Consider the following 15195-nt stretch of genomic DNA (forward strand, 5'->3'; position numbering starts at 1 on the left):
TTATTACTAATAATGAATTTTTTTAGTTTTGAAGGTCCCCTTCGTGTTTCTTCCGAAGATCCCACTGTATGGCAAGTGTTGCCTAGGTAGGTGTACACACACACTGCCCATACTCATTGTCATTCGTGCTCGCCTTATTTTATTTGTTATTCTGTTTAGTACAGATCAAAACTTGCATATAATTGTACTTACAGTTTTCCTTATGTTTTATTTAATTCATGGGTTTTCCTATTTTTCCATAGTAGTAAGATCTTTCATATTTCCTAGGCTCAATTGATTATGTCTGTCTGTCTGTTAGCCATAAATCTACACATGCATAATTGAAAGGGGGGATCATTATTTTAACTGTGACAATTAATGATAAATTCTGAGTTTCATTTTCAAAAGTTGATTGTTTTAGTTCCTACTGAAGGTTTATAGTTAAGAAGTTGAGACAGCAATATTTTATTGCTGTAAGCATCTACAATAGAAATTAATTTCTCTAAATATTTGTTATTGGCATTTGTTATTTTGTTGTGAGCAATAAGATGTCTGGTAATAGTTTTGTTTTTAGTTTACTTATTGATTAAGTGATACACGTGTGTGTGTGTGTGTGTGTCACATTACCATTAGCAGTCAAGTTTGTCAAATTATTGTAATAGTATACATATGTGGCTAATAACATCCATATGCTTTGAGGATATCCCATGTATCAGGCAAAATACAGATGCTGATGTTAAACTAGCCACCCATCCCAGAAACTCAAGTAAGGGTAAGTAGCTGAGTGGTAACATACACAATGTCTTGGCTTCTACTACATTTCATTGTCTATAGCCAGTTGTGAGAAGTCAGTCACTCTTAAATTTCTTGAAGTACAAATGAAACCACCCTAACATCTCTACTAATTAAACTCCCACCTTCCATCCTTATGAAAGACATTAAATAGCATTTTACACCATACTTTAAGAGTTCTTTTATAGTTCTTACTCCCTTTATCTTGAAGCTAAGAAGTCCTTACCACAACTGGTTTTCAATCACAGGTTATGAAAAGAGGCTATTCCTCCAGTGTTTGAATGAATTTATTTTACTCTTGGGACTTTTATTACTTAGTATGTCCATGTTTTCTCATGTTGTGACTTTTTGCAGGGAAGAATGGTGTGAAGACTTAGAAACAAAGTGTAAATTTGGAATTTGTTTGGGATTTGCTTCAGATGCTTGTTTCATTCATAAAAATACTCTTCTAGTAAACTGCTCATTTGAAAATTATTGAAACTATTCTGTGAGAAGAAATGAGCTTAGTATTGAAATGTTTGTATGAAATACAGGAAACAAAATGTTTTTATCTTCACAACTTGTTAAAATATTTGATTCATCTCTTATTTTCTCATTTTGTTTACAGGTTTTTATATCATTTATATCTTTAACACTTAGAGCTATATAATTCATCTTATAAAATTGCATTCCAACCATGATTGTGTTAACTAGTGATTTCAAGGTTGCAGATAATTCAGATTTCCGGCACAATTGTGAGGGTATTATAAAATGAGAACAAGTTGAAAGTGATATTAGTGAAAAGAAAAAAAATCAAAGGATATCAGTGACACACACCTCCAGTCAGAAATAATTTGTATATAAGGCTCAATAGGGTTGTTAATCCAGTGAAATGAGCTTTTAAGTTTGTGCTTTAGATATTAACCCTATATCAATTTCTTGGAAAACTTATTTAAACTTACGTTATACATCTTGTAATGTTGTCATCAGTTTTGTGCTTAAAAAAAGTGAATTTTACTCAAGGTAGACATCTTAGTGTTTTTATAGTTTACCTATGTTACGTTTCTTTGACAGTACACATTTATTACTGAAAATGGGTTATGTGAAAGGTGTAGACATTATGATTCTGTAGTACCTGTAAGGGAACACCATTCATTTTTTGATAAGTGTTTAACAGCCTTAACATTTGTGATTAATCTCTCCATGTGTAGACCATTAAGAAAAATCTTAATGTGTATATGTTACTTATATATGAATATGTAGTAACTAGTTTTCCTGAATGACGTGCATACAAATAAACTATAAAACTGTAATAAAAATATTGTTTTCATATTTTCTTTCTGTATTTTTTGTAATATGTACTTTCTTTTATTCAAAGAAATGATGGGCAACTTGTACCTAAAACACAGAAAATGTATAGGACTCCATAGTGAGAGTGACCTGGCCAGGTTCTCAGAAAACAATTAATTGTTGTGTTTTCATACTATGGCTCCTAAGTCTTTGCCTGTTACGATTGTTGATGTGCATCAGCTAGCTGCTGTGGTGAGAAATCAGATAGACATGGTAAGCATCATGGCAACTTGAAAGCTATACACATAGTCATGGTGAAACTACCATAAATTATAAGTGATGAAGTTTCCATTTGGTTTGCTAACAAACTTACATGTGCAGATTTGTTTATCTCATTACTCTTAATAGACTAAATTGGTATAATTCCAGTTTGAATATATTTTTTGTAATAAAACTTAACAAGCAAGTTAGAATTCTAATTACACACATGGCTAGCATTTGTTACCTTTAAGTAAGTAACTTACACTCATGATGTTAGCCATTTTAAACATGTCTTTGAGCAAAAAAGTTCATTTTCCTTTCAGTGTTGATAAATTTGCAAAGTTTTTGGATGTTATGCTGAAGATATAAGATTTAAGAAGAAAGAGTTTTGGTAAACAATTTGATATAAATTTTTTTCTTTATTTATATATACTTATTAATGTACATAAATGAACTTTGTGTATCTGATTTGTTGCATACTTACATTTCACTTTTACATTTTTTAAAACTTAGAACAATTTATTACTTTAGGAGTTAGGTGTTGTTGTTTTTATAAATAATCGACACAGTTATTTAGGTGCATTGTGTTACTTGTGTGTCAACTAAAGTTTAACCTAGCTAGCAAACTTACAGAATTTCAAGGACTAAAAATTTTGTTGCATACAATAGCAAAAGATGCCCTACACCTCTTGCTTTACAATATTTTTGTCCTGTCTTATTCTAGAATCTTTCCTGTTAGATGAAAAAAAAACAAACGTTTTCTAACTTGTAGTTTATGTAATTTTCCACTGAGTGAAAATAATACTGAGAATTCTATAGAGTTGGAAAATTTGAATTTCATAATTTGTTTTCTTATACTATTGTAACTTTTTTGGAAGTTGTCAAAATAATTTAAATTAATTAGTGCATAAAAATTTTTATCTTGAATTACTGATTTAAACCTTATGGATATAATATTGATAGTACTGCTGATAAGCATTAGAGTAATTTGCATTTCTGATGTTTTCTTAGTTAATTTTCATAATTGAAATACTAAAAGAAGTTAAGTAGTGGTACAAATGAAAATAGTCAGTTAATTTTCAGGATTTCTCTAATCTAAGACTGTCAATGTTTTGACAGAATTTTTAATGTATTTTTGCGAATTTTGTTTGTTTGATATAACTAAATTCCGACTGAAAATTTGTAATTTTAACATTTTATAGAAGTAAACTTAAAATATCTTGGAATTAATTTTAAGCACAAATGATTTGAGTTACACACACCAATTGAACTATAAGAAATATCTGAGTACTTTAAATGATGAACATATAAATCTTCCCTTTTAATATAGTTATCTTATTTACTGATGTTTTTCATAATTATGTGCTAAATAGAAATTAGATCTAGATGGAGATATGTAATGTGGTATTCTTAAAAAGTAATCCAATTACAGAATTTCAATAAAATGTAAAAAAAAAACATACAATACGGTTTAAAATAAATTGACAAAAATCTTTATCTATATCCTTAAAACCTAGTTTGTTTGTTTTTATTGGTTAATGTTATTTTTTTATAATGGAGATTTTATGAGCGTAGTGATGTATATACTTCTCAATTTTCTCAAAATGTTTTGAAATGGATGTTTGGTGCATAAGCCTTTTTAAATTTTAATAATCAGGAAAGGCCATTTTTCTAGCTCTCTGAGGTCTAAATTTTTTAGATTTTATCAGCTTAATTACAATAATTAAATACAGTTCAACTGAACATTTTCAGCCCTGCATTTGAACTTGTGTTGCTCTGTTGTTACTGTACAAAAAATATTTGAAATTTTGGAAATGATTCTACAAGCTATAAATAAGAGCTACTAATTCATTGGATTTTAATTTTAGTGTTACAAGTCCTTAAATGCGAGTATGAAAAAACAAACTTACTTCCAGTTTTTATGAATAGTGTTTACATTCATTTCATAATTTTTTTGTTATTACATTAAGTATTTCAACATTTTAGTTAATAAAAAAATATTTTTATAAAGTGTTAAAAAAACTTATAAAAAAGTAAAGAAGGGGTAAGACATTTAGTTTCAATTATTGTTATAAAAGATTGAAAATGTTTTCTTAGAATAATTTGACCAATTTAAAGTATTTCATAAAATATTTATTTTATAACTAAATTGCCATTTTCTTAAGTACTATTTTTTGAAAGAGAAGAAATATATAATCTTGTTCTAATGGGTTTTAGAAAAATGTTGCTTTATTTGTACTTGTGTGAACAGTAGGTACAACTGATGGTTTGGTTTAATTTTTAATACTGTGAGATTGCACTGCAGATTTCCACTTGTATGTGAAGGTGAACATTATTTTCAGCTCACAGTCTTAAAGGTAATTTGAAGTACATTGTACTATCTTTTTAAAATGAAATATATGTGAAAGGATTAAAGTTTATGTAGTAAATCTAAACATAATGACCGTAAAGCATGTGGTTTTATCTTTTAAAAAAAAAGTTTCAGATTTCTATAAACATCATAGCACAAGTTCAGAAATAGTGTATACCAGTTTTTATTAATCTTATTTCAAAACTTTTGATCTTCAGAGGAAAGTACAATTGCATTAGATAATTAATAGTGAAAAGTTTACTGTAGATTAAATTTACAACCAGCATATCTTCTACCACCAGTTCCAAAGTCATATGGGACAATATTCTAAAGGTCAGTGGGCAATATCATTCTGTTCCCCTCTTCATCTTGCTCTCTGATAGCGAGAAAGTAGCTGATACGCAGAACATCACTGATACTCTAGGTGAAAGCTTTTGCTAGGTAACTGGCACTTCTGCTTCTTCCTCCACCTCAAGACTTTGGCAGAGCGATCAACTCTTTCCTCTCGAACTGATAATCTCTATGGCTATAATCATTCATTTACACTGGTGGAACTCAAACTGGCTCTTTATTGGTTGGACTTGATGTTGACTATGAAACGCTGCACCATCTATCTCCTGCTTCTCTTGCTGTTATGATTGTTTTTAATCAGATCTGCACCTCGGTGTGGATTCCTGTACGTGGTGAGGGAACCTCCCAGGGAAGGTTCTGTTCTGTCTGATTACCCTCTCTGGGATCTAAACATCTACCCACGTGTTTGCCATGCATGGCAACCCGTGAAGGGGAGGAGAGGATCCTGGTGGTTGAGGGGTTCAATCCTAACACACCACTTTGGCCTTGAATTCCTGTAGACGGGCAGTCTTTGGGTGACCCCCTTGGGTCAATCAGCTGGTCCACTTGGGCTAGAGTCAACCATGTACCAGTGTTGGAAGTTCTCAGCGGGTGTTGTGGACATTGTGCCTGATGCTGGTGTTTGGGTATAGGGCTCACGAAACCCTGGCGTTGCTGCATTGTCCTTGCATGACTTTGTAGTGCGTCCCCTTGTAGGGCTCCATGGTGGGTGGGGTCAGTGAGTACCGAAATTTTTCCTTTTTTCTATGGATCCTCTTTCAAAAAATTTAAATCAAATTGTGAAAAAACAGTCAATGGGTAAGTGACCACGTTTTGAAGACTCTGAACAGCAATTTTCAACATCTGTAACACACGTACCTAATTTTCTTATATTACGTTCTCTTTTGGAAAAACCTTTAGAGCAATTGTCCCCATTTTTTATTCAGAAGTGACTAGAGGGACTTGCTGGCTCTCCAAAATCAATAAAGAAGCTTCGATCTGGCGACATATTGGTTGAAACATCCACATCCCAACACAGTGAACTCCTCTTGAATTAAAAGGCAATCAGGGATATACCTATTGAGGTTACACCTCATGTTACTTTGAATTCTTCACGAGGAGTTATTGTTGAGAGGGATTTGAAGAATGTCCCCGAGTCAGAGATTCTCACTGGTCTCTCCACTCAAGGAGTTTCTGCAGTGATGCGCATCTTTACTCGCAAAGATGGAGTTACACTGCCAACAAATATCCTCGTTTTGACATTTACTTCATCACGTGCACCTGCCACCATCAAGGCAGGATATCTCATGTGCAGTGTACAGCCATACATTTCAAACCCTCTCCGACGTTTCCAATGTCAGACATCCTGTCGTGGTTCCCTGACATGTGCTCGTTGTGGAGGCAAGGGCCACGATGCCTATGACTGTGACATGAACCCACATCGCGTAAACTGCAATGGTTCTCACCCCTCTTACTTTCATTCTTGCCCAAAATGGTTGGAGGAAAAAGAGGTGGAGCGTTTGAAAATGACTCATAACATTAGTTATCCTGAGGCTCGGAAATTGCTGCCCACCACTCCATCTCGGACATATGCTGCTGCACTTCATTCCACAACTACAGTGGAAGTGCAGACAGATCTCTCTGTGCCTCCAAGAGAATCGTTTTCAAAACAAATGAAAAGCCTTTTGACCTCCGTGGTTAAAAAGGTTGATGAATCGACTTCCACACCTATCTCTGTTCCTCCCATACCTTCCAACAAACCTCAAGATCCATGTCCTTCAGTTTCAAATACAGGCATTTCTTCTGATACATCTTTTTCTCCCACCACAAGAGACAAAACAATTATTCGTTCGCGTCCTCAGTCACTGGAATCCCCTTCCAATAACAAAAACCTTCCCACCCAACCCAGAGCAGGATCCATGGTGGTTGATAGACCTCCTCCGACTAAAGACAGTAAAGAAAAAAGACGTGTTCGTAAACCGAAGGGTTCTCCAGCCACTTCACCTACCCGTTCTTAAAAATGGCCACCTTGATACAATGAACTGTCGAGGTTTACGTTCTAATTTGGATGATATCAAAACGCTGATTGCTTCCTACCATCCTGTTTGTCTTTCTTTACAAGAAACATTTCTCAAAACTGTTGATACTGTCTCCATTCGGCAGTTTTCTCTGTACAGAAATGACAGGTTGTGTGATGGTCGAGTACATGGAGGGGTGGCACTGTTGGGTGATCAACATGTGCCCACCCTGTCTTTGTCACTCAACACACCCTTGGAGGCTGTAGCCATCCGTGTTTCCTTGGGTCATACCATCACTGTTTGTTCTCTGTACCTGTCCCCTGGAAAGACATATGATCAATCAGATCTTGATGCCCTCGTTGAACAATTGCCATCTCCATTTCTAATCCTAGGGGATTTTAATGGACATCATCCCCTCTGGGGAAGTGCTATTATTAATGGGAGGGGCCAATCTGTAGAGCGGATGCTCTCTGATCACAATCTTTCTCTTTTCAATACTGGTTCTTCCACTTACTTTCATGCACCTAGTCAGTCATTTACCGCTATTGATCTCTCAGTTTGCTCCCCTTCATTATTCTCCCATTTTTCATGGAGGGTTGACAGTAATCCACTAGGCAGTGATCATTTTCCGATCCTTTTGAGAGAGACTGGCCGTGGTCGATGCCACCCTACCCGCGTGCCCCAGTGGAAGCTGGATGAGGCAGACTGGTCCACTTTCACTGCTCTCGCAGAACTTGATCCTGCCATCGTAAATCAGCCATCAATAGACGACTGTGTAGCAGCAGTAACTGACTGTATTACACATGCAGCTGCTCAGTGTATTCCTAAAACCTCGACACATTTTCCACGATATCCTCATCCGTGGTGGAATCCTGCTTGCCACTTTGCACGGAAGGCTCAAACGCGGGCCTGGGACACTTTTCGTAGATATCCCACACTTTCAAACCGGGTTGCTTTCCAACGGGCCCGTGCACATGCTAGGTGGGTAAGACGTCAAAGCCAGAAGGAATCTTGGATTAAGTTCACAACCAGCATATCTACCACCAGTTCCAAGATCATATGGGACAGGATTTGAAAGGTTAATGGGCACTACAATTCTGTCCCCCTCTCGATCTTACTCTCTGATGGTCAGGAGGTGACTGATGTTCGGAACATCACTAACACTCTAGGTGAAAGCTTTTGCCAGGTATCTAGCACTTCTGCTTGTTCTTCCACCTTCTTGGCCATCAAGACTTGGGCAGAGCGTTCATCTCTTTCCTTTTTAACTGACTGTTTCTTTGACTTTAATTGTCCCTTTATGCTGGTGGAACTGAAAATGGCCCTTCATTGGTCTGCCAGTACATCTGTTGGACCTGATGATGTTCATTATGACATGCTGCACCATCTATCTCCTGCTTCTCTTGATGTCCTTCTGATTGTCTTTAACCGGATCTGGCAGGAGAATGTTTTTCCTGATGCCTGGTGCCAGGCTATTATTTTACCTTTCTCTAAGCCAGGGAAAGATCCCACGATTCCTTCAAACTACCATCCAATTGCTTTGACGAGCTGTCTCTGTAAGAGATTAGAAAGGATGGTTAATGCTCGTCTTGTTTGGTTCCTTGAATCAAACAATCTCCTCTCGCCCACCCAGTGTGGGTTCCGTTGACAGCACTCCACCACAGACCACCTAATTCGTCTTGAAACATCTATCAGAGAAGCCTTTCTCAAACGCCAACATCTTGTATCAATATTCTTTGCCATTGAGAAGACTTATGACACAACATGGAGGTATGGCGTTTTGTGAGACCTCCATACCTATGGGTTACTTTACCATTTACCCATGTTTATTAAAAAATTTAATGGACAGGAGATTCCAAGTTCGCGTGGGTTCAACACTTTCCCGTTCTTATGTACAGGAACTTGGAGTCCCTCAAGGCTGTGTTTTGAGTGTCACACTCTTCAGTATAAAGATAAATGCCATCACTGAACAACTTCCTCTCACTATTGCGAATGGGCTGTATGTCGACGACTTTCACATCTCATGTCAGTCGTCGAACATGAGATATATTGAGCGGCAACTACAAACTGCCCTCAATCGTGTACTGAAGTAGACTATGGCAAATGGCTATAATTTCTCTCTCTCTAAAACCGTATGCATGCACTTTTGCCGCCAACGAGGTATTCACCATGATCCTGAACTTCATATCGGTGAAGTTTCGCTGCTAGTGGTCCCGGAGACCAAGTTCTTGGGGCTTATCTTTGATCGTAAACTGACCTTTATACCACACTTAAAGCAGCTTTGGGTCACAAGAGCACTGAACATCCTCCGTGTTCTCTCTTCTACCAGTTGGGGGGCAGATCGCTGTTCAATGTTAAAGGTATATCGTGCTCTTATTCGATCAAAACTAGACTGGATCAATGGTCTATGGCTCTGCCAGACCCTCAGCCTTAAAGATGCTGGACCCCATTCATCACCAAGGACTTCAACTCTGCACTGGGGCTTTCCGTACCTCTCCAGTTCAAAGCTTATACGTTGAATCTCATGAACATTCTCTGCACCTTTGCCGTTTGCAACTATCTTTACAATATTCTTTGAAACTTCGTTCCTTAACAAAGCATCCCACCTGGGGATGTGTTTTCCTTCCTCTGTGGGCCGTACTTTTTCAGAACAGACAATCTGTCATTGCTCCGTTTGGCCTTCGCATCCGGGCGCAATTGGATGATTTGGGTCTGTACTTGGATAACATTGCAGATGTATCTTTTAAAACTTCTATTCTTTTACATTTTGATACTGGTTGCTATGACACATAACCCGGAACCAGGACTGGAAAGACCAACTTCAGGTGACTGACGGGGGTTCTTGAACTTACCTGTTAGTCTTCCTGGCGGGTTATGATCATTACCTTTTTGCTAGAGTAAATACCTTACAACTTCTTATACTCTGCCTTCTATCTTAACATTGTAGACTAGGTGTCAACATTGGTTTTATACTTTTTTGTTTTACCTTCATTTCCATTTATGTCTATAACTACATTTATTTTTTATTTTATTTTTTTTTACATTTTTACCGAATGTCTGGCGCAGATAGCCTCGCTGCTTTGTGCCATAAAACACTAAATCAATCAATCAATTTTATGTATTTTAATAATTTTATTTTTATTTTGTTACCAGTTGTTTGGTGCAGATAGCCTAGTTGCTTTTTGCCAATAATCATCAAACAGCCTGATAGTGATTCAGTACTATGTGTTGAAACATTGTAATTATTAAAATCAGAACTTACCTGCTGTGAAAGTTAGTTATATTTTTGAACTAATTATTCAGTTGAATGGATTTCTCACTAAACATTAAGCCTATAATCTAGCTGATAATATATATTTCTTGAAATCTCCCAAATTATATTATTACTACTTTGAAATTGTTTGTTTTTTCAGACATGGGAAGAATATATACAGTTGAAAATGGGAGAAAAAAGAAAGGAATAACAGAGATTATATTAAAAGGCAGCAGATATTGGTCCTAATTAAGGTCTCAGGATAAAAGTAATTGCTGATTCTGGCTGGGGAAGAAGAATCTACAGTCATGATTGCTCTTTTAATACTTAAGTTACGGACATAATTAGTCATTACACAAATGTATTTTATTCAGCATTCAAAATGAATATTGTTGCATATATACCAGAAATGGAGAAAGAGGGAATAACAACTAAGCATAAATACTACTGAAATTGTTATATAAGATACTTATTGGTAATGGTGATTTGATTGTTTGTAAGAAAGTTGCATAAAAATACACACCAGTCTGTTGAAGAAGGTCAAACAGGCCAACCACACAGTCAGAAGTTACACTAAAAATATTGCTCAACATTGCTGGTAACTGTACAGATGTCCATTTCTTCTTGAAGTTCATTATAATGCATCTTGGAACAAAAGTACTTTAGCTTGCCATGAAAGTATTCAAGGCTCATGGATTATCTAAAGAATGGACTATGGAAGTTATGGAAGAACATAAATCTTTTGTACGTTAATCAACAACAATGAAACAAGGAATATCTTAATACCTTTTTTGCTTTCTCCCAACAATTATGACTTTTGTAGACATGCTTTTATGAAAATCTGACCTTGTTGAGTCATATGTACATGACATTACTAAATTCATTGGCAGAAAACAAGTAGATCTTCTCGATGTGTGTATCAATGGCATTATCAAAGTGCTAATTTATCCCCTGTACTGATACTGAAATGTCATACTTTAACCTGGACATTTTTTTTTCCACAATGCTGCAACAGTGAATGACAGAGTATCTCCTATTACCAGAGGTAAAACAATACAAGGAACAAAAAAACTGTGAAGCTATTAGCAGTCCATTTCAACTGTAGACCAGATACTCAGCAGTTGGATTTGAGAGCATGTGAATACCAGAGAAGAAAAACTTAATTTTATTTCTGGACTATTTTCACTTAAGTATACAAAGGTAGCATATTGAAAGCAAATAATTATTCTGGTACTGGCTTTAATAAGTAATTTACTTTATATCTGTGTACCCTCAAAGTACGTTTTTCTCAGTGAAGACATTTCCTGAGGGTAAAAATCAACTATTATGTAACATCCTAGTTTGCAAACAGATTACATATATTTATTCAGTTAAAGGAATTTTTTTTCTTTCAGAGTTTTGACAATGATTCTTTAATATACAAACAAGCTTATGTAACCTGTGTTGAAGCACTACATAATATTTGTCTGAAGTGGTTTTGAAGAAATGTGGTTATCCCATAAGGTGTTTCTGAAAAGTAAGACATGGATAATTTATTAACCTTCACAGTCACTGTAATGGTATCTTTTATGTGCAAAACTAAGTAGAGACAGTATCAAAATAACTAATGGTGGAAAAGAACGTCAACATACAAAATCGATGTGCAACATAGAGAGTTTGCAAGTTTACTCTATATTAGTCAGTTACAAAAGATGTGGTGTACTTTGTTCTAAAAAAGTTTACTTGTATTGGTCATTTAAAAAGTAAAAAATTTATTACTACTGTGCATTTTTATGTCTTTATTATGCTGCAGTTGATTGCTTGATTTCATACAAACTTGACTTGACCAGAGTTAAACAACAATGAGTAACTGTAGTTAAACATTGAACACAATGTTCCTTCTGTTCAGTGTTAAACAACCAATGACTTGTGTACATATACAAACCCAAAAATGTGCATTCCTCTTACTAGCAGTATGAATTTGCTAATGTTTTGTTCTTGAGTCTTAAAAACTTAAATTCAAAATAGACATCAAGTTCATGTTAGATTTGTAGCAATAATTCATACAGACAAAGCACCACTTTATAAATGGAATAATGTAGTTTTAATTACATGGTTTAATTAGAATGACAAAACCTGTCAAACTAATTTTTTATGCTTTCTAAATTACATTTTTGTACATTAGTATATTGATGTGTTTAACACTCAAGCTTTTCTTGAAACTTAAACCAAGAAAATGACTATGAAACAAGAAGTTAAAAGAAATTCTAAATGCCAATGCATTACTGAACAAAGCACTAATGAATTTATTTACAAACCTTTAAGTATACTTCAACTGATCAGAAGTTCAATTTATCATTTTTAAAACCTTGCATCTTTTTCTCAAATACTATGCTTTAATTATAATTTTAAAAAAACATGATACACAGTTAAAACCAAATGATATTTATCAAACACATTATTTAAACTCAGCAGTAGAATTACAAATCAAATGGTACCTCAGTTGTTACTGAATGTAAATCATGCCACATAACCAAACTAACAAAACACATCCACTGCACTATTTTTACTGAGGCCACTTATATTGCTGTACAAAATTAAATTGTTTTATATCTGTTTTCTATTATTTTAAGATGTTTTTTTCAGTTTGTTGTTGCAATTTCACCTAACAAAGAATTCGAAACCGTGTAGGTCAACGTTATAGTTTTCAAGAGCTTTATTCATTTGAAATCGGGAAAAGTAACATAAATAGACAAGATAGTATTAATAACATACATTATAATACTTTAATTACAGTCCTGATTGTTCTAAAATATTTAGTAAGGGCTTAAAATGTCACTTGAAATATCCTGGCATATTTTGATCAGTGTGTAAATAGCACGCAAATTAATCATGTATAAACTGATGGGTTGTCTGTAATACTTGACCATTTTGTGTGAAATTTAGATATATGACACTTATTTGATTGCTGGAATTTTTATCTTTTAATAAATTGGGGGGAATAACTAATGAATAATTTAATTTAGAAATGTCTCAATTATTCAAGTATTTATGCTGAAGGTGGAATAAGAACAATTCATGTTATTTATTTTGCAAACAAATTCATTTTTTCCAAATTTGTTCTGAGGTTATTTTGCATTATATTCCAACAATCATCATGTGACATATTTACATGCAGGTGGATATGCATATTTCAAAATCTGTTACTGATAAGTGTTAAGTTTGGCTTTTTTCCTCATTTTACAAGTCATTGTTTTTGCAGAACTGAGATAAATACAATGATGCAGTCTGCTGTCAATAAAAACAGTAGATTTGTAAATCATATTAAACTCTAAAGGACTTCTCCAGGACCTCATGATAAAAATACTGAAAAACAAAATTCCAGGACTCAGAATTTTCACAACCTGTGCAAACTATAGATATTTATTTTCTAAGAGAAGGTGAAAGAATTAACTTGTACTAACATTAATCCTGAAGATGTTGAGGATATTAATTTTACATATTAAATAAATTTCAAGGAATATTTTGAGTTAGAAGTTTAGACAAGTACAAGAAAAAATATGTAATTGCTAATTGATGAAACAAATTGTAAATTTAATTTATAAATTTTTTGATGCTCAGATATTTTTTAATGAAATTATAACAACCATTTTAGTATTTAACAAAAAGTAAACTGTAAAACCGCAATCGGTAATGTTGTAAAACATTCATGGTGATTTGATTCTGAAAAAATTAATATATATAAATCTCCTGTTAAATTTAGAATTATTTCTTATTTGATTAATTAGCTGTTGAACAACCACCTATTTTTCTTAATCTTTTATTTGATAAAATTTAAAAACGTGAACTTTAGCTTGAAAGAAATAACCTATTTTCTCACTTCTAATTTCACTGTTTTTTATAACACTCCTTTTAAAGGTTTTTTATTATTTTAAACTTATTAATAGAACATTTTTTTATTTGTATGTTATACAAATAATACCAGTTAAAGAATAAATTTTTTGAATTTATTATATAAGCATTTTTTGAGAATCAAGTTTATAAACAAGTAATACTGTAGGTATTCCAGTGGTGTAAATCATTCTACCTGGATTGCCAATTTTTTAGGAAAAGAAATTTATGGAAGACAATTCCAGTTGTAAATTACTAGCTGACATACCTTTTCAGTTCACTGGAAAATGTCATTCTGGTGGGGATGTGAAGGTTTATGCAAGTTTTTGTGACAATAATAATATAGATTTTCTTTAGCCTACAGGATATATCCAATTTAATTAGTTAAAATAATCAATGAAATTAATAATTATTTACATAATTTTTTTCCTTTGGGATTACAGTTTAGATATTAATATTTTATGAAAAAGAAAAGGAAATTTTCTTTTCAAATTTATATCCTTCCTCATACCAATCATAATTTCTCATTTAAGCAACAAATATTGTAAATTCACAGTTGCTGAGATTTTGCATGATCTCTCAAACTTTAATGTGTTATTATGTTAAAAATAAAGAAATATTTTATAAATGCTTTAGTCAAGAAAGTAAAAATTTAGGTTTTGTAATATGTTGTATGTTTAGTTACTTATAAAATATACCACAGTTAATCAGACAGTAGAATGTTATAGCCAGAGGATGGGGTTTTTCTGGTTAGAAATATTGGTGGGTATGTTTGAGTATGTTTTTAATCTCTTACAGAAACGGTTCTTTCAGTGTCTAGCTAAACTGGAAATAATAATACCACATTGGGGTCTGGAATCCAAATTTTAGAATTTTTTTTTTAATTGTGTAGTCAAGATGTAAAAATCTCTTGTTTCATATAAGTAAAGAATTGTTTCATAGATGTTTTTCAAATTGCTACAAACATTTGAAGTGACTTCTGGTGTTCATTGTTGTCATGTTTTCTTGAGAAATCTGAAAAAGAAAATTGATTAATTTGCAGTGTGTGCATTTTTGTTGGTTCTGCTAAATCCATA

General features: G+C 33.8%; 1 protein-coding gene across 5 annotated transcripts in view; it reads left to right on the top strand.

The window, feature by feature from the left end:
• Window positions 1-15195, top strand: part of LOC143225489 (uncharacterized) — an 82942-nt gene that overhangs the window by 20384 nt on the left and 47363 nt on the right. For all 5 annotated transcript variants that reach the window (XM_076454983.1, XM_076454979.1, XM_076454980.1 and 2 more), the window contains one exon: window positions 2129-2313. In XM_076454983.1, coding sequence (XP_076311098.1) covers window positions 2236-2313 — 78 coding nt within the window. In that variant the 5' untranslated portion in view covers window positions 2129-2235. The remainder of the gene's footprint in view (window positions 1-2128; window positions 2314-15195) is intronic.

Source organism: Tachypleus tridentatus, chromosome 9 (genome assembly GCF_004210375.1).
Source record: "Tachypleus tridentatus isolate NWPU-2018 chromosome 9, ASM421037v1, whole genome shotgun sequence".
NCBI classification, from domain to species: Eukaryota; Metazoa; Arthropoda; class Merostomata; order Xiphosura; family Limulidae; genus Tachypleus; species Tachypleus tridentatus.